Below are 20,778 nucleotides of genomic sequence, written 5' to 3'. Positions count from 1 at the left end.
CCCCAAATCTTTTTGTGTTCATTTTTCCTCATTTGCTTTTCACAATAACACTACTTTCCTAGAGTAAATAATATTACCCTCACTTCCAAGGTAAGAATCACTAAAACTTAAGAACTTTCCCTCCCAAATTCACATAACCTGAAAACCACAACACTACCACAAGAAGTTGAGCTCAAATCTGTTTAAGTCCATATTATTGCCATTAAATCCAGTAAAGCTCTGAATGGAATTGCAAGCTAAATGGTTACACACCTGTGTAAGACAATAAAAGGAGATAAAACAGCAATTCCTTCTAAAACCAAACCAAACTACTATTAAGAAGGAAAAGCATCATGGGATTTGCATTGTCTTGAAAGAGTGTATCTGCAGCAGTTTCCTTCTATGTTTCTCCCTCCTGAGGACAAGTTCAATGAGTAGAACCCAAATTGGAAGATGACTTCTGAACACAGTTGTGAAAAGAGATAGGCAGTTTCCTAAAGTCATTGTCTCTAGTTATTCTGACTTTAAGAACTGGAATTATTTAAACATTAAACTGCTATACCAACACACTTCTGAAAGTTTCTGATGCCATTAAAGACTTGGTAACCAAAAAAAAAAAAGAAACAACAAAACCTGCTACCACAATGACTTTTGGTTTTACTGTTCTCTGCACTTTTTTTTTCTTTAAGCTATTCCACCTCTTCTCAAACTCACTTCTTGTTCCAAGATCAATGCCAGCATCTTCTCACAAAGGTTCACAGCTAAAATCCAGAAGCAGACTGCTTCAATATCACACTTGCACATTTTCAACTTTCAAATTGGGTACTGCCATTAGCTAGAGTCTAGTATCCCAACATTCAAAACACCACATAACTGAAGTCTGGTATCTTTTTGTACTATGTAAACAGTGACTCACTATTTTCCAAACCAATTTATTTTACAGAAAAAAATAAGATCATATTATATATGCTCAGTCTAATATACAGCACTGAATATCCATTTAAACATAATTTTAAAATAGATGTTATATTTGAAAATGTACAAGTTATGTATACATAAATACATAATGTAGTTCTTTTAAAAAAAAAAGAGGTACAGTGTTTGGTGTTTGAACTCAGGGCCTCATCCTTTTAAGGCAGGTAGGTACTCCATTGCTTGAGCTCGTTTTATTTTTCAGATAGTGTTACACATTTCCCCTGGGTACTAGTCCTTGGCTAGGGTCCTACTAACTATGCCCCTGGTGTAACTACGATCACAGATATGTACCATCATATATACCATCATATCTGTGATCCTAGTTACACCGGGGGCACAGATATCATGTTGGCTGAAATGAGGTCTCACTAATTTTCTTGCCTAGGTTGGCCTTAAACTGTGATCCTCCCAATTCAATCTTCTGAGTATCTGGGATTGCACGTGTGTGCCATTATGCATGGCCATGGATCTTCCTCGTGATTCAGGTTTGTTTTGTTTTTCTTCTGCTGTCCTGGACTTGAATCCAGTCTGAGCTCTTTTTTGCTCAAGGCTAGTAGGATTAAAATGTGGATCAAAATCTCATGGACTTTCATGCCGCAGCTAGCTTTGAACCATGATCCTCAGATCTCAACCTCCTGAATAGCTAGGATTACAGGCGTGAACCACAAATGTCCAGCTTTCAGTTTTTCATGTAGGACCAAATGAAGATACAGAGCCTGTTCAAAATGATTTCAGATATAGCTCAGAAATACATATTTTAAGTTAAAACAGCAATGTCTACCATTACAAGTCATAATTTATAGTTTAGCTCCTCAAAATAATATAGCTTTGGAAAATGTTTTTCTTATTTTCAAACTGCTACAAAATTAACACTTCTCTGCATTTGTAGTATCTTAAATAATGTCTGACACACTTTTTTCATGTTTTCTGATCTAGAAAGAAAATGAAGGTTCAAGACAGTCCTCACACCTCTGGAGTAAAAAGATTTGAAAGTTTCTGTTGACAGAGAAACCAAAATAGCAAATCATAAGTGTCATTTATGATCGGGCTACTTGCAAGAATAATAATTTCCATTACAGGAAGCTCAAAGCCAAAGTGTAAAGCTGCTGACTGTGAAATGGCAGAGTAAGCCACTGACTATTAAGAGCTTCATAATAACCTTTTATTCTCATGAGAACTGATGTGACATGTCCACCACAATGACTATTTAAATGGTCTAGCTTCAACATTTTACCCAGGTTTTACTGGATCACTAAGAGGGAGAGAGATAGTTTGGTCTTCTACTCCTGTAGACAATACTGTCTGGATATAATAGCTTAAAAAAACACTAAATTTCTCAAGCCAAAAAATCCATATAAGTTTTCACAATATTTTTGTGTTCAAAATTCAAGGGTACTATTTATAAATTTTGAGTTCATAAACATCAGACTAACTTAAACACCCTATGTAGCAGAACGACAGGGACATACTTACACTTTACTCAGTTTTTCAAGGACGATGCGTTTTCTAATCTGGTTCTGAGCACTTGAATCTACCAGCGGAAAAGTGGGATCATGCTAAATGTGTTTAAACAAAACAAAACAGAGTAATAAAATGACATTTTTCTTCTTTTAAAAGTATAACACGAAACATCAAAAAAAAACACAAAAACTTACATAGCTGGTATAGTAGGAAATAACCTGCTTTGAGAATTAAGACTTAAGGCTAGTGAGACCTGCTTGAGTCATCAGCTTGTTCTGAGGATTCCTTTCTCTCCTGCACAAGAGGGTCTTAAGACCTCCTTCACTTAATGAGAAAATGAATACGAAGGGATTACAAATGTAGGGAATTTATAGATTAAAATGAGCAAAAATCAACATATTATGGAAAAGTTAGGAAATGGTACACTAGATTATTCAAATCAACCAACAAAAAATTGGGGAAATGTCTTCTAAATATATTTGTTTGAAAGCATCACAGAACAAGGCAGTAAAGAAAAATGAGCTAATTAAGAAGTGAATGTCAGTAGCAGAAGAGCAGAACAGCTAAATAGCAATGCCCATATGAACACATAGATAATGCTAAGTGAAATGAACTCCACGTTATGGAAATAAGTGGTATATCATTGCTGTAGTTAATTTCAAAATACCTAGTGAAACTGTAACTTTTGCTCTCTTCAATTCCCTTCCTGTGATTTTACTCCTGCCATTAATGTAACTGAGCTTAGTACCCTGGATAATGTATAGACGTGTACTGGAACGAGGGTAAGGAAAGGGAATACAAAAAATGTGAGACAAAGGATAAGAAGACAAACCATTGAAAAAGCGATACTTACAAAACCAACTGGTATAAACTAAATGTATATAACTCATGGGCGGGGGAGGGAACTGGAGAGGGAGGAGATGGGGGAAAAATGAGAGAGGAGGTAACAAGTTGAATATGTAATGTACTTGTCTTACATGTGAAACTGTAAGCCCTCTGTACTTCACTTTGACAACAAAGAAGAAGAAAAAAATAAAAATAAATCAACAAAAAACACCCTACTTATCAAAAAAAAAAAAAAAGAATATCAAGGCTGGGAACCAGTGGAAAGGGGCAAGCAAGAGACTAGAAGTAGGTTTGTGAAGCTAGCAAGATCTATGTTTCTCATGGCTCAATGCTAATTCCAAGTATGGTGCTAAACTAGAAAAAAAATTCTACAGAAATATAAGAAAATTTAAGAATTTATAATATTCCCACGTGTACAATGTTTTAAGAGCCATATATCTAATGACCACATTTTGTGGTAAAAACAAGGCTACTAGCCATTCTTCCTACCAAATGACTTTGTTTCTCAAATGACTGTGAACACTAAAGATGAGCAAATAGACTCAAGAAACTAATTTTTCATAAAGCTAGTAAACAACAATGTAGACAATTAAATCCAGATCTGAATGTACTTTTCTAGTCTCTGTTATTTCCCAGTAAGTTCCTGTATGGTATTATTTTTGCCTATAGTATTTTAAATGAGCAGGCTTACCTGTTTTTATCCATAAAGTACTTCACTATTCATCTAGTGAGTCTATTCTACTACATATAGTGCCAACACAAGATCTGCTAAGCTTGGTTTTTCAAAAGTTAGCAGCCTGGAAAAACTCAAGACATACCTCTCCTGAGTCTTGTGATTGAGAAGTTTCTTCATTCAAAACATATCGTCCCTTATAAAACTCCTTGATCCTCAAATTCAGGGTTTCAGTTTCTTTTTTCAAATCCTTATAACTTGGCAATGGTTTCCTGGCTGAATCTGAGCATCTAAAAGGTAATGAGTCATCTAGGCTGTTCTGATATGGGGAATGACTATCTGGATTGGAATTTATGTCATCTTCATCAAGTTCTTCATAAACGAGAGAGGCTGAAGAAGGTTTTAAGCACAGAGAAGCATAATTCTGGCCATACAAAAACCTCAAAGTTTCTTCTGTCTTCCATTCAATCAAAGTCTCTTTCAGAACATTAAGTAAGTTTGTCTTTGCAACTTCAGGGCACACCTGTGCTGAACTGCAGTCTGACCTAGAAACTTGGTTTGACTTTGTAAATTTTCTTTTAAAATGCTCAGCACTTTTCTTACTTAAGCCCACAAGTGTTATTTCTGACATATTGTATTTACATCCAGAATCTGCTGAAGCATTTAATTTCTCATGTGAAGGACTATTTGAAGAAATTGGAGTATTTATTACCTTCTGTAAAGGAAGTTCACAGGTAGCTTTCTCTTGATTATCTAAGCTACAATGACCTAACTGAGCAGTAACATCTACGACAGTGTGTTCTATGTGCTTTGAGCTAGCTTTCTGACCAGTTTTATTTGTCATTATGCTTTTTTTGTGCAGCTGTGGCCTTGTACCCCTTGCATTTGGTCTGCTTCCTGGTAGAATGGAGGAAACAAAGTCTTGCTCATTATCACTGTTACTATCACTGTAAATGCTAGAAGAACTAGACTCATATTGTGTTTCAAAATGGCAAGTGTCAATATCTGATCTTTTGAGGGCTTTACTGAACTGTACTTCTTCTCCTGAATGGCCACTGTAGAACAAAAGAAAAATTCGCTGTATCAGGAAAGCAAAGCCAAGTCCCCATAGTATTTATACTCTAACGATGAAGATAAACATTTTTCTTCCTCAGGCACAACTTTATCTACATACTGACAGATGTTTCAGAAGGAGGCTTTCATTTTCTAACATATATTGATACTGTTCTGTTTTCTTATTCTTTTTCCTCTGCCCACTTCCTCAGTTACTTTAAAATTGTTAAAAAGAATACAGCAAAAAGATAAAAAAAAAAAAAACAAATAATTTTATTCTATGTCATTATTTTATTGCTTTTTCTGGGTCAGTCCTGGGCCTTGGACTCAGGGACTGAGCACTGTCCCTGGCTTCTTTTTGCTCAAGGCTAGCACTCTGCCAGTTGAGCCACAGCATCACTTCTGGCCATTTTCTATGTATGTGGTGCTGGGAATTGAACCCAGGGCTTCATGTATACGAGGCAAGCACTCTTCTCACTAGGCCAAAACCCCAGCCCCTGGCTACTTTAAAAACAAACAAACAAACAAACTGGTAAGTTACTTAAAAAATACATTATATGATTTATGACAAGGTTTTAACTTTTTTTTTTTTGTGCAGGTCCTAGGGCTTTAACTCAAGGCCTGGGCGCTGTCACTGAGCTTTTATTTGCCCAAGGCTACTGCTCTACCACTTGGGCCACAGCTCTACTTCTGGCTTTCTTGGTGTTTACTTGGAGATATTATAGTCTCATAGACTTTCCTTCTTGGACTGGACTGGCTTTGAACCATTATCCTCAGCTCCCTGCCTCCTGAAGAGCTAGGCTTACAGGTATGAGCGAGCTTTAACTTTTTTTTTTGGTGCTGTTCCTGGGGCTTGAACACTTGGGTGCGGTATCTGAGTTTTTTTGCTCAAAGCTAGTACTCTACCACTTGAGCCACAGCTCCACTTCCAAAGGTTTGAAAGATAAAAGACATGGGCAGCCAGGAGCCTGTGGCTCGCGCCTATAATTCCTAGCTACTCAGGAGGCTGAGGTCTGAGGATCTGTGGCTCAAAGTCAGCCCAATCAGAAAAGACTCCATGAGACTCTTATGTCCCTTCAATAAACCACACAAAAACCAGAAGTGGCAATGTGGCTCAAGTGGCAGAGCACTAGTCTTGAGCACAAAGAGGCTCGGGGACAGCACCTAGGCCCTGAGTTCAAACCCCATGGCAAAAAAAAAAAAAAAAAAAATGGTGGGCAAACATCACACAGGAAATAAATCCTACAGAATGAAAACCAAAGTCATAAAAAAATAAACTTGGCAAATCAAAGCTTTTCAATGAAAGATAAATAAATTAGAACATTTAGCTACAACAGAATGCCAACAAAAGAAAGAAGTAGTCCTTTTGACAATGTCTTCAAATTATTAAGTTTGAATAGGACTAATAATTATCAAAGAGACAAGGCAATGAGTAGCTTTTCTAATTCAGCTCAAGACAAATAAGCATACGTAAGCAGTTGCTCTCAACTATACCTAACAGAACTTTACCACATTAGATAACAAAGTTTTTGGGTCAAGAAATGTGCTGTGGGGAAGTGTCCAGAAAGATAAGAAAAAAGCTGAGAGTAAGGCTAAATGGCATTGGAGAAAAGATATAAAATTTTCAGTATTACATATCCTTAATCTCTAAACTATACAGTCAGGGAACTGATAAGAATAAAGGGATAAGAATAAATGTGAGTACATCCTTTATAGAAAATTAGAAGAATTCATCTTATATATACTTAATTTGTTCTCTTAGAAGTTTAAGTCCATTATTTTTTTTACACTAGGTTGAGGCTATAAAGATACATGTCAGTAAATACGTATGTCTTACTTGTGCTGTGAATACAACTAACATAGACAGCATTGATTCTGAGGATTAAAGGAAGTTTTATGAGAGATGGCCATGGTCAGACAATCAATACTATGAGGAGGTTTACAAACAAAATCACATCTTGGAGTTGGGATGAATACTTTAGACACTCTTTCAAATAGTTAAACAAATGACACATTAATGTCTTGAAATCCTAAGAAAGAAGATTATAAAAACCTTTTAACAAATGTAATTGGCACAACTTAAAAACAGTATGAAGAGTGTTTGTGTCATATTTCAACAGGCTCAATTAGACTTCCTCAGTAGGAACAGCTGTACAATAAATCATGTACATCAAACACATCACCTCACCATCACAAAAGAAAAAGCTGAACATGTCAAATATTTCTTTGTGTGCCTACAATAGGGCACTTTCCATACATCAGCACAGGAAGTTCAAGAGCCTCTATCACCTGGTTCATGCCTAATGTGTCTATTAACTTAAGTACCATATAGAAGGAAAGTCACACTGTGCCAACCATACCTTTGTCCTTCCTGTAGCAGCTGAAAGTCAGGATGCCTAGGACACAAACACAGAGACAGAAAATTGAAGACAACTGACACGTCAAGCACTGTCAAGTGCTTATTATAATGTCATTGGAGAATTAAAAGAGAATCACACACACACAACTCAGGGCCTCCCACTTGCAAGGCAGACATTTTATCAAGTCAATGACTCCCTTTTAGCACTGGTCATTTTTGAGCTGGGGTTCTGTTTTGTGGCGAGGCTGGCTTGGGCTGGGATCCTCCTATTTGTGCCGGTTGCTGTGAAAGGTGGTTGAGAAATGGAAACCAGCGTGGCACAGACCAGAGATTCCCCCGTCTCCACTTCCAATCAGTCATGATTACAACCCTCATGCAGTTTGCTCCTACCCCAGTCAAGGTGATGTGTGTGTGTGTGTGTGTGTGTGTGTGTGTGCATGTGTGTGTGTGTACATGCGTCATGTGTGTACATGCGCCAGTCCTGAAGCTTAGACTCAGGGCCTGAGCTCTGCCCCGGCTTCTTTTTGCTCAAGGCTACCTCTTGAGCCACAGCACCACTTCTGGATTTTTCTGTTTATGTGGTGCTAGGAAATCAAACCCAGGGCTTCGTGCATGCTAGGCAAGCACTCTACAACTAAGCCACATTCCCAGCCCTGCAAGGTGTTTTTTGAAAGAAACAATTAAAAGGAAAAAGTACTGAGAAACTCATCACAAAAAGTCTGTGTCTTTCTTTTACCTAAATATTAATCATTTGCAGGACTAAGTTCAATGGAGTTTTCCTAACTAATCTTCTTCCAGGTCCTTTACTCTTCCTTTGCCACATTTGTGCCCTGATCTTCCCACCTAATATTAGTAAGGCTCAGCAACATGCAAGTGGAGTGTGGCTCAGCAATGGGATCTGAGTAGCCCCAGAGGAACCAAGAAAGTACGCGTAGATATAGTGATTTTTAATTGGATTCTCAGACCCAAAGGCTAACTTGCAAATATGGAGATCTGCATATCTAACAAATTTCTCCAAAAATCAAAATCTAAATATGTTGGGGGGCTCTGGACCCCCTTTTCCCCTATCTCCCGAAGGAATGCCTGATCCCAAACTATGAAAGAACACTCGGCTTTTATTCCTCCCGCCGGCAGAAGGAACAAAGCGTGTTCTTATGGATTACACTAAGCTGAGGAAAGGTTTCCGAGACCCCCCTTCCCACCCCCAGTCCCCTCACGTGTCAGAAACGGTGGCGGAGAGAGAGGCATTGGGGAGACAATTCCATGGTCCATACGTCTCACAGGATTTAATTGGGGGGGGGGGTTATATAACGGTAACGGCGGGAAAGGAGGGGGACTGGCCAAAGGGTCAGTCATAGGCTAAAGACCGTGTCTGTCATGGTGATGCCACGAACTTCCTCTATGGGCGGAGACCACACCCCCCAAGGGCCGGACCTCCGCCATTAGACACGTGGCTGAGCCGAGAAGGGGGACCGCTTGCTTCTCTTCTGGTTGAGGCCAGAAGGTGGGAGGGGCTCCTTCCCACACTGCCCCAGGGCTGGGGGAAGGGCAGCGTGAATCTCCAACATAAATATACTATGTTGAGTATGTTAATAGAAACAGACCTTAAGGATCTTATAATTTAGAAGAAGAGTGCATATTCTAAGGGCTTACAACTATGAATCTTGACAATGAGGCAGCCTGCTACCATCATCCATGTATAACATACAGGGAACTAAACTCAAAGTATAAGAAGTTTGTTCCAAATTATACAACCAGTAAGGGGAAACCAGGAATCAAACTCAATATGGATTACAATAATTATATATTCTAAAAGAAAAAAAATTATGGACAGTAAATTATCATTGAAGTAAAGTGGTATCAAGAATATTGCGGGAATGTGATTGATAAAATTCATATCAGGCCATGTGCCAGTGGCTCCTGCCTGTAATCCTAGCTACTCAGGAGGCTGAGATCTGAGGATTGCAGTTCAAAGCCAGCCTGGGCAGGAAAGTCCATGAGACTTATCTTCAATTAATCACCAGAAAAACCAGAAGTGGCACCGTGGCTCAAGTGGTAGAGAGCTAGCCTTGAGCTGAAGAACTCAAGGACAACGCCCAGGCCCAGAGTTCAAGCCCCATGACTGACAAAACAAAATGAAGTAACAACAAAAAAAAAACGGTACAGAGATGTCAACTACTGAGCAACAAAACAGCAGCAGAATGATGGTAATACAAGGGTTATTAATCAACAGTAGAATGGTAGTAATATGAGTATTAATATAACTGTAGAAAGGTAGTAATACAAGGATTAGTATTGTGTTAAAAGTCATGTAGTGGGATGGAAATGTGGCTTAGTGGTAGAGTGATTGCCTAGTAAGCATGAAGCCCTGGGTTTGATTCCTCAGCACCACATAAACAGAAAAAGCCAGAAGTGGCACTGTGGCTAAAGTGGTAGAGTGCTACCCTTGAGCAAAAGAAGCTCAGTAACAGTGCCCAGGCCCTGAGTTCAAGCTCCAGGACTGGCAAAAGAAAAGGAAGAGGAAGAAAAAAAGAATCTCACAGACTTTCCTCCCCTGGGCTGGCTTTGAACTGTGATCCTCAGATCTCAGCCTCCTGGGTAGCTAGGATTACAGGCATGAGCCACCAGCACCTGGCTCTCACCCAGTCCTTTGGATCTGTTTTGTTTTTTAGATGAAGTCTCCTGCCTTCGCCCAGGCTGCCCTGGACCATGTTCCTACCTCCAATTCCCAAGTACCTGGGATTCCAAGTATGCACTACTATGAATGGCTTACTTTTGAGACAGGGTCTGACTAATATCTTCCTGGGTTATCTTCAAGCTGCAATCCTCCAATCTCCATTTTCTAAGTACTGGGATTATAGATATGTTCTACCATGCTTCATCTACAAATGCATTTTAATATTAAACTTTAAAAAATTAACTTTTATGATAGTAATAAAAATTTATACTGTTGCAGTGTTTAATTCAAGAGAATATATGTTTGGTATCTAAGAGTTAAATAAGCTGCTACAGGACATAGGAAAAACTTCCTACTGAGCCAATCAAGTTTGAGAGGGGAAACATTTCAGCATAAGAAATAGTTTACACCTAGATACATTTCAAGTTAACCCTATGAATCTTGCTCCAAGGACTTATCCTTATGCCTTCCAAAGTTTTTCTTTAAAATATGTAGTCATGCTTTAACCTAATTCATTTGTTAAACAAAGAACAATCCTGTCCTTCAATGAACCACCCCATTAGCCCCTTTCACTGTGAACTTACTTTGAAGAGGTCTGTCCTCACCATTTTCAAATTCCTTATCTGAGTCATCAACCCTCCACCTCCTAGGATCTGTACCCTCTACTCCCCTAGATGGCACTTGCTTAAATACCCAATTATCATAGTGGTGGTAAGCCTAATGAATATGTATTTTTTTTAATACTTTTCTTTTTTTTGCCAGTCCTGGGCCTTGGACTCAGGGCCTGAGCACTGTCCCTGGCTTCTTTTTGCTCAAGGATAGCACTCTGCCACTTGAGCCACAGCGCTACTTCTGGCCATTTTCTATATATGTGGTGCTGGGGAATTGAACCTAGGGCTTGTGTATACGAGGCAAGCATTCTTGCCACTAGGCCATATTCCCAGCCCCATATTTTTTTCTTTTTGAAAGTAGAGGACAAAATATCAGAATGAAAGGAGGTCTTAAAGGAGGAAGAATAGCAATAAATCATGAAAGAAGGTCCTGGAGAGAGAAGGGGCCCAGTACACAGACAGGGTACCAGCAAGGAGGAGACGGTGCTCAGGCCCTGAGTCCAAGGCCCAGGACTGGCCAAAAAAAAAAAAGAACCTAAGATTGTCTGGAAGACAAACGTAAGAGCTTGTCAATCCAGAAGAATGGAGTTGGGGAGAGAGGAGGTCAAAATGAGGTTACAAAGTAGACTGATAACTACAGATGAGATAATTGTTGTGGTCAGAAACAGGAAGCTCATATTTCAAGACCTCAAGGCAGAACATTTCCAAAAAAGAATGAGGTGCACGTGTGGCTGAATCAAAAGGAACACATGATTTTAAGTCATGAACACTGTTTAAGACAGTCTTACAAGGAATTCCCAGCTACACATTTGTTTTTGAGATAGGAGCTCACTATGTCGATCAGGCTGATCTTGAACTTGTAGATTCAAGTGATCCTCTGCCTCAGCCTTCCTAGTAGCTGGAACTACAGCTTTACATCTTGTTTTCTTGACATACATGCACACACACCCCCATAAGCATACATAAGTTATATAGGGTGAAGTTTCATTGTGGTATTTCCATACATGTTTACAATGTATTATAGTCATTCTCACCCTCTCTCACCCTTGCTTGCCATTTTTCAAGTAAGAAAACTCTAAAGGTGTAGTAAAAATGGACATTTAACAAGTGCCCACTATGTAAGTAAGGTAGGCTTTACAAAATTGAAGTAAACGCTGGACACTGGTGGCTCACAGCTGTAATCGTAGGTCCTCAGATCCCGAGCAAGATTAATTAATTAAGTGCTTCCAATTAAGCACCAAAGGGCTGGGGATATAGCCTAGTGGCAAGAGTGCCTGCCTCGGATACACGAGGCCCTAGGTTCGATTCCCCAGCACCACATATACAGAAAACGGCCAGAAGCGGCGCTGTGGCTCAAGTGGCAGAGTGCTAGCCTTGAGCGGGAAGAAGCCAGGGACAGTGCTCAGGCCCTGAGTCCAAGGCCCAGGACTGGCCAAAAAAAAAAAAAAAAAATTAAGCACCAAAAAAGCCAAAAGTGGAGTGTGGCTCAAGTGGTCAAGTGCTAGCCTTGAGCAAAAAAGCTAAGTAAGAGTTTCTGAGTTCAAGTCTCAGGACGGACACACATACACAAAACAATTGGGGTAAAGAAGCCAAAGGTCTCTTTGGGCTTGTGCTCAGCAACTGCCAGGCCCTAGGTTCAAATGAGTAACGTACCAATTCATTACTTTCGTGTGTGTGTACAGCTCAGTGCGTTTACATGTACATGTGTTAATATACATATTAAGTAGTTTCATTGTTGTGCAACTATCACCAACAATCTATCTCCAAACTAATTACAATACTTCATTTAATCTTCATAGAACTTATACCTTTATTTCTGTAAATGAGGAAACTGAAGCTTTGAGAGACTGACAACAATAAATCTAGATTCAAAGTTAGGCCTCATTTAAAAATCTAAACCTTGACACATTACTGCTAATGGAAATAAAAAGGTGCTTTCTCATAAAATTGTGAGAAAGGATATGTTTTGCTTAATCCCTCTCACTGAATTCAGTATATCTTACTACTGCTTTCCTCCACAATATTTTTCTGCCTTTAGATAAACAGAGCTATACTCAACCTTTTTTCTAGATACTGTGTCATGAATGATGCTGAATCTTTTTTCTGGTTCCTAATACATATCAGGAATGATACTTGACACTAGAATAAACTAAGTATGTGTCTATTCAGGCTCTGGATGAAAGGCTCAATATAAAAACTCCTGTTTGCTTTTGCTCTGTGCTGCTTCAGATAGAATGAAGCAGCAGGATACGCCGTTGTCTTTTCTATTCTTTCTTGGGTGAATTTCAATTTTTTTTTTTTGTCTACAAAATGGTATTTCTCTTCATACTATCTTCTATTCTTTCTACACAACTTATTCTATTCTTCAAGCAGCTCTAGAAGCTAAATTTATAAAACAAAACTAAGAAATCATTCTAGTTAAAGCATAATTTCAAAACAGTTCTTGGCAAACATTCTCTCAAAGGCATAAATTAAGTGATTAGTTTTAATGGTAACAAAGTAAATCTAAAACTAGAACTTATGTCAACTTTTTTATATGTACATACACATGTATAAATCTACATGAATGCACACATATACATCACTAGAAATGTTTTATATATAAACCATAGAGGCAGCAGGCTAGAATTGCTCAATCTGGTAGGAACTTTTCAAATATATTTTGAGAAGCATTAAAATCTGTTTCAGAAAGTTTTCATTCTGCTTACAGAGCAATAGAAATGGCTGTCCAGGAAGAGGTTATAAAAGTTGTGCTGCAGAGGTTTTTGGCTTCCGCACCTCTGAGATTACAGTGTTTATTGCCAAGAAGTGACATGTGAAAATCCCCAACTCTGGGCCACATGACATGACAGCACTTAAAAGTGCTCCATCAGCATTAACCATTCACCCTAATTTCATCTTTAACACCACAATTGGTTTATCAACATTTGTTCTCCCTCCTTAAGATTTTTGGATTTTAGTACATAATTCTAGAAAGTTCCCTTCAAAACTTGTCAGATATTATATATATATATGATTGACAATCTAAATGAGCATACTCTCCCATGGCATCAAACTGTATGTGGTCTTTTTCTGGCCACCAAGTGGGCACAAAGTTGCTAACTCACAACAGGAGAAGCACTGCACTGCATTAGAGCTCAAACCATTCTAGGTCAATGGTTTTTCTCTATGAAGGTATCAAGACATTTTGTCATAGTACTGCTGCTCTCCATCACATTAGAAGGACTAAAAATTTCTAGGACCCTTTCTCAGGACAAAGTCTTGAGATAAGTGTAGAGTGAAAATTTATGAATTAGTCTAAACAGTTTGTGAGTCATTTATGCATCTGTACCAATGAGGTAGTGAATCTACTATGTTACCAATCATTATTATAAATTTTAAGGGATACTACTAGGTTTTGGTATCTCAGAGTCCAGCAAAAAACTATCCTCAGTCACAATAACATAAGAAATATAGAACTGGGTCAAATTCAATATTATTTCCTAATGGCATATGAGATCAAGACATTCTTTTTTTTTTTTGCCAGTCCTGGGGCTTGGTCTCAGGATCTGAGCACTGTCCCTGGCTTCTTTTTGCTCAAGGCTAGCACTGTGCCACTTGAGCCACAGCACCACTTCTGGCCATTTTCTGTATATGTGGTGCTGGGGAATTGAACCCAGGGCTTCATGTATACGAGGTGAGCACTCTTGCCACTAGGCCATATCCCCAGCCCGATCAAGACATTCTTAAAGAGCTCAGAATATGCTCTAAAATAAATATTCTGGACTCCTTTTCATAATCTCTATTTTTGTTAGCCTTCATCTTTATAAGTAAAAGAGTTTAAATTATTTTAAATTCTTAAGTCAGAGACTGTCACAAGTTATGGATTTCTCTTAGTCTTATGCTATTAATCTTGTTGTATTTTTTTAACTGTATTTTTTTTTGTCTTTTCCTTTTTTTGGTACTGGGGATCAAACCCAGGATGTTGCACTTGCTAGGCAAGCGCTTTGCCACTGAGCTACATCCCAGCCCAATCTTGCTGTTTTTATAAATAACACTTATCTAGAAAACTTCCACTATTATAGCAGTGACTGAAGACAAAACTGACTCAGGATTATAAACATTTGAGCTAAAGGACACTAATGGGTTAAATGTAACTTTCTACTTTTACAAATGAGGAAATGAAGGATCAGTGCTGATAAGCAACTTTCCTTTAGTAAAAGGTCTAAAATCATGAGCTAGATCTTAAAACTGCAGATCATGGCCAATCAATTACATCATTATTTGCCACTACAATGACAACAGAGTAGGAAATAAAATAGGGCGTCTCATAAGCTATTTTCCAGTTACATGCATATATCAGACCATAACGTAAAATATATTGTAATGGTCAAAAAGTTTAGAAGTCATTGTATTAGATATCGAATTTCTTGAATGGAATCACAATTTTATTTTATTTTATTATTATTATTATTTTTGGCCAGTCCTGGGCCTTGGACTCAGGGCCTGAGCACTGTCCCTGGCTTCTTCCCGCTCAAGGCTAGCACTCTGCCACTTGAGCCACAGCGCCGCTTCTGGCCGTTTTCTGTATATGTGGTGCTGGGGAATCAAACCTAGGGCCTCGTGTATCCGAGGCAGGCACTCTTGCCACTAGGCTATATCCCCAGCCCCACAATTTTATTTTTAACACTGATTAAATTACTATGATGTAATTCGTATAATGTATCAAGCTAATAAAATACTGCATTAAATGCTAAATGCTACAATGTTTTAAAAGCACTTTTTCCTTTAAAAGACTGATTCTACATGTCTGTAGTAATGGGACTATTTTGAGGGGACTAGGGAGAGAGGGTAGAGGAAATGAAAATGGTAAAGGGTGAATAAACCCAAAATACATTGTATCTATGTGTTAAAGCACCATGAAACTCACTGAAAGCCAGTGAAGAACAGAGGAGTGAAAGGATGGGGGAAGAAGGCATAACAGAAGGGATTCATGTGATTAAAGTACAGTATATGCACATGTGAGACATCATGGTGAAACCCTTTTGAAAAATTAATGCAAAAATTACGCTGTGTACCCACCCCAGTGGAAGGGTGAAGATAGAAAGGATGAATATGGTTGAAGTACTTCACATTTATGTATGAAAACAGAACAATGAAACCTGTTGAAATTGTTTTCAGTGCCAGTGCTAGTGGCTCACATCTGTAATCCTAGCTACTCAGGAGACTGAGGTCTGAGGATTGTGGTTTGAAGCTACTGCAGACAGGAAAGTCTGTAAGACTCTTATCTCCAATTAACTACTCAGAAAAAACTGGAAGGCTCAAATGGTAGAGACTTAGCCTTGAGCAAAAGAAGTTCAGGGAAAGTACGGCCCAAAGTTCAAGCCCCAGGACCGGGGAAAAAAAGAAAAAAATGTTTTTAGAAACAGGGGAAGAGGAATGAGGAAGAGTGATGAAGAAGTGAATCTAATTAAGATATATGGTTAGTATATATGGGGAATATAACAAACCCCCTTGTACAATGTATGCTAATAAAATGTTTCAAAAAACCCCAAACCAAACAAAAAAAATTGACTCTAAATGATGTAACCAGACCACATGTGAGTAGAGTTCAAGATATCTTATTCTGTAAAGCTTGTAACTAGAAAAGCTTTAAAAAAATACTGAATATCAGAATTTTCAGCATACATGCAATACAAAAAAAACTAATCTCTGTAAAAACAGTGACCTCTAGTGGGTTTAATAAGTAACACTGGTGTAATTCCTAACCTTAAAAATTCAGAAATGAAGGTAATGTTGCATCTTAAAAACTGATATGATTGTGAAAGTAATAAATGCTGAATGTAATCAAGGGCTAAAGACATACTACATACAACAGGACAGATGTTTATAGATGACTGTTCTCTTTTAATCCGGTTTTATAAGATGAATCAAAACCTATCACTAGTTTAACAATACACTTAATCTGAGTTTGTTTAATGAAAGAGTTGGATTTAATCTAAGGATCCTTTAAGCTCTTGCATTGTGGTGGTTGTTTAATTCTTGCACACCAACACCAGAAGAAGTTCTATTCAAAAAACAACTGATGGTCCCAAGTACTTAGGATATAGCCAAGCCTGGTCTCTCTTTATTCCTCTCTTGTTAGCTACTAATCCCCATGCTCCTGTAGACAGCAGGATACACTTTGAGACTCCTCATGGGCAATTAAAACCATGGACAGCACTATATTCTTTCCTTCACAGTAATAAGTGATTAGCAGGTGAGCAGTATATACTGTGTGGATACCTTGGAAAAATGGATGACTCCTGGGCAGGAGGAAGGAGCAAGATGTTATCAAATTTAATTTTTAGCCACTTTCATGATTTGAACTGAGCAGCTTCTCATTTGGCTTGCTTGCTTAAAGCTGGCACTATACTTTTTGAGCCACATTTTCAGCCATGCATTTTGCTGGTTAATTGGAGATGGAATCTCACAGGCTTTTGTGCCTGGGCTGGCCTGAGCAGGATTCCTCTAGGTATCAGCCTTCTGAGTAGCCAGGATTACAGCTATAGACCAGAGGTGCTTTGCATGGTAAGAGTTTTTTTGTTTGTTTGTTTGTTTTTGGCCAGTCCTGGGGCTTGGTCTCAGGGTCTGAGCACTGTCCCTGGCTTCTTTTTGCTCAAGGTTAGCACTCTGCCACTTGAGCCACAGCGCCCCCTCTGGCCATTTTCTGTATATGTGGTGCTGGGGAATCGAACCCAGGGCTTCATGTATATGAGGCAAGCACCCTTGCCACTAGGCCATATTCCCAGCCCCCATGGTAAGAGTTTTAATCATGCTATTCAAAAGGATGTAACTGAAAACTTGTGAATTGTCTATAGAATATTACATTAAATATTTTCAAACAGCAGTTGATGTAAACAAGACATGGATTGTAAGGGAAGATCTACTCCCATGAATTTTTTTCCCTTTTATTCATGGTTTCTCATTAAGGAATATCTTAAGCTTGCTAATATACATTATAGATTCCCATTAAAGTTAAAAAAATATTATTCTGCCATCTATCTCAATACATTTTCTTTTTTTCTTTGGTGCCAGTCCTAGGGCTTAAATTCAGAGCATGGGCTCTGTTCCTGAGAGCTAAAGACTAGTGCTCCACCACTTGAGCTGCAGCTCCAGCTTCACTTCTAGCTTTTTTCTTAAAAAAAAAAAAAAAAAAAAAAAAAAAAGTCTCACGGAGTTTCCTGCCTGGGCTGGCTTCAAATCCTGATCCTCAGATCTCAGCCTCCTAAGAAGCTACAATGACATGCATGAGACACCAGCACTCAGCTCTATCTCTATTATTATTAAACTCACAAGTTGGGGTGTACATGTATGCCATGCCAGATACTAAAGACAAACTGTATACTTTGAATATAAGTTAATTAATTTAGATTAAGGGAAACAAATGACTATTTTCATCTTTCTTTTTTCAGTAAGTAAAGAAGGGTATATAAGTAAGACAATTTCAAGAGCTACAAATACTAAGTGGCAAGACTTCAAACTCTGAGGTAGACATTGTAATTACAGGTTAGTAAAGTTTTAGGCAAAGATTTGGAAGGAAAAAATTATTCTAAATGAGCTAAATGAAGTACCTATAGCTGAAGAAAATAGAGATACCAAGAAAAGTGGCTTGGTAAATGATTTTTGAAGTGGATACAAGAAGGTAAGAGTAGAGAAAGTATCTTTGAAAAGAGTTAAGTTTAAGAAAACCATCTCAGTGGGGAATGGAGCAGGTTGCTGCTGGAGGAAAGGGCAGTTCTGGTGAAAGAAATATTAAAATGGGTGACAGTACGAGTGACTTTGCTTCCCATTTTTTTTTTTTTTTTTTTTTTTGCCAGTCCTGGACCTTGGGCTCAGGGCCTGAGCACTGTCCCTGGCTTCTTTTTGCTCAAGGCTAGCACTCTACCACTTGAGCCACAGCGCCACTTCTGGCCATTTTCTATATATGTGGTGCTGGGGAATCGAACCCAGCGCTTCATGTATATGAGGCAAGCGCTCTTGCCACTAGGCCATATTCCCAGCCCCGACTTTGCTTCCCAGTTATTGCAGACAATGCCATAATTTTGTAGCCTACAAAGATGAAAGTTGAGAGATGGTGGTGAAATGACTAACAATTTAGTTTTTACTATATTCAAAATAGGTCATGGGTGTTATGTTTAGCATATTCTATAGCACACATGGTCGGACTGGCAGGCAGGTGTCTGCCATCAAAGGTACTGTCACTACTATTGCTGCTGACAGAAATCAAGTAGTGTTATTTTACCTTCCTCATCAGAAGATTTTGGAGTATACTTTTTTTTTTTTTTTTTTTTGGCCAGTCCTGGGGCTTAAACTCAGGGCCTGAGCACTGCCCCTGGCTTCTTTTTGCTTTTTGTTCAAGGCTAGCACTCTACCATTTGAGACACAGCACTCCTTTTCTATATATGTGGTCCTAAGGAATGGAACCCAGGACTTCATGTATAAGAGGCAAGCACTCTACCACTAGGCCATATTCCCAGCCTGGAGTAAACTTTCTTGGAGGCAAAGTTTTTTTTTTAAAGCTAATTACATTTTATTAAGCTTTAGTCAATATGTTTATTTGGTATAGGTCTTCACTACTTTACTATAAATAACACAACCTTGTATTATTATATGACTCTCTGAAGATGAATTATTTGGAACATTATTAATTTCATCAAGCTTCTGTTTGGAATTTCTACATGGTAGTTTAATTACTGTAACAGTAATCTTTATTATCATGCCATTTCACTCTCAATATACATTTTTCTCAAATTCAGCATCTAGAAAAATATTACAAGTATTTAAATATTTCCCAAGAAGCAAACTCTTATAGCAATAATAACATTTTTTGTAAATATAACTTTAAAAGCTGAGTAGTGGTAGCTTATGCCTATAATAGCTACTTAGGAGGTCGAGATCTGAGGATTGTGGTTTTAAGCCAGCCCAGGCATAAAAACTCTGTGAGACTTGTATCTCCAATTAACTGCCAGACAACTGGTAGTGGTGCTGTGGCACTAAGTGGTAGAATTGAGCAAAAGAGCTCAGGAACAGCACTGTGAGTTCAAGCCCCAAGATTAAGACCAAAAACAAAACAAAAAAATTACTTAACTGGTTTAATTTAAGCTTATAAAACATTGTAGTTAAATAAACACTACTTTCTAATCTTTAGTATACAGTTTCATAATTGTAAAGTGAGTTTATTTGAGTATCTTCAGAAATTTTGTGCCAATACTAAGAGTTGACTTCATTCACACTAGGTTTTCTTGCTCATGGCTGGAACTTTTCCACTTGAGCCATGTTTCTAGCAAACTCATTTTTTTTTGGGGGGGGTGGGGGAGGAACACTGGGGTTTGAACTCAGAACCTGTTTACTAGGCTGACATAATACCAGTAAGCCATTCTCTAGCCCTCAGAAAAAACTGTTCTTAATTCAGGAATATATATACATGTATAACCATATATTGTATATGTATTTACATATATGAAATACAGATATCTTTATATGTCTAATATATACACATTTATAATCTTTATCTATATATTATGCATCATATATTTTATATAATGAATGTTATGTTCTATGTGTATATAGATAGCATGTATATGTACCTACACACATATGCACATACATATGTATGTCTAGGTACATATATATGTATGTATATATAGATGTATATAATTTTTTTTTTTTGTACCAGATCTGGGGCTTGAACTCAGGGCTGGGGCACTGTCCCTGAGCTTCTGTGCTCAAGGTTAGTGCTCTACCACCGAGCCACAGCTCCACTTCCATGTTTTTGCTGGTTAATTGAACATAAGAATCTCATGGACTTTCTTTCCTACCTAGGCTGGCTTTGAACCACAATCCTCATATCTCAGCTTCCTGAGTTCATAAGATTATAGGCATGAGGCACCACCACGTGGCTCAGGATTTTATTTTAAAAGGATTCCTAGACATATTGGGTAGAACAGAAAACAAGAGTTAAGGAACCAGTTTTGTAGTTCAAATTTTTTTGGCAACAAGAAATATATAACATCTGAATGCATTGATTTTTCTGATTTTATGTGTAAAATTCTTAGTAACCATGCAAAAAAATATAAGTATTTACTTACATTAAGGTGTGCAAAATGTTAGTATTAGAGAACAA

The 20,778-nt window shown here is 38.1% G+C and overlaps 1 protein-coding gene across 5 annotated transcripts in view; it reads right to left on the bottom strand.

Annotated features, from left to right (window-relative positions):
- Nucleotides 1-20,778, bottom strand: part of Rpap2 (RNA polymerase II associated protein 2) — a 73,166-nt gene that overhangs the window by 40,048 nt on the left and 12,340 nt on the right. For all 5 annotated transcript variants that reach the window (XR_007211677.1, XR_007211676.1, XM_048351962.1 and 2 more), the window contains exons 7-9: nucleotides 7,348-7,383; nucleotides 4,080-4,989; nucleotides 2,428-2,510 (exon numbers count right to left, since the gene is read on the bottom strand). Coding sequence is in view for 3 of the 5 variants with exons in the window: in XM_048351962.1 (XP_048207919.1) it covers nucleotides 2,428-2,510; nucleotides 4,080-4,989; nucleotides 7,348-7,383 (1,029 nt within the window). In the remaining 2 variants the exon portion in view is untranslated. The remainder of the gene's footprint in view (nucleotides 1-2,427; nucleotides 2,511-4,079; nucleotides 4,990-7,347; nucleotides 7,384-20,778) is intronic.

The sequence above is a fragment of the Perognathus longimembris genome, chromosome 7 (assembly GCF_023159225.1).
Source record: "Perognathus longimembris pacificus isolate PPM17 chromosome 7, ASM2315922v1, whole genome shotgun sequence".
NCBI classification, from domain to species: domain Eukaryota; kingdom Metazoa; phylum Chordata; class Mammalia; order Rodentia; family Heteromyidae; genus Perognathus; species Perognathus longimembris.
Note: the sequence above shows the minus strand (reverse complement) of the source record. Positions and strands in the feature narration are given on the sequence as shown.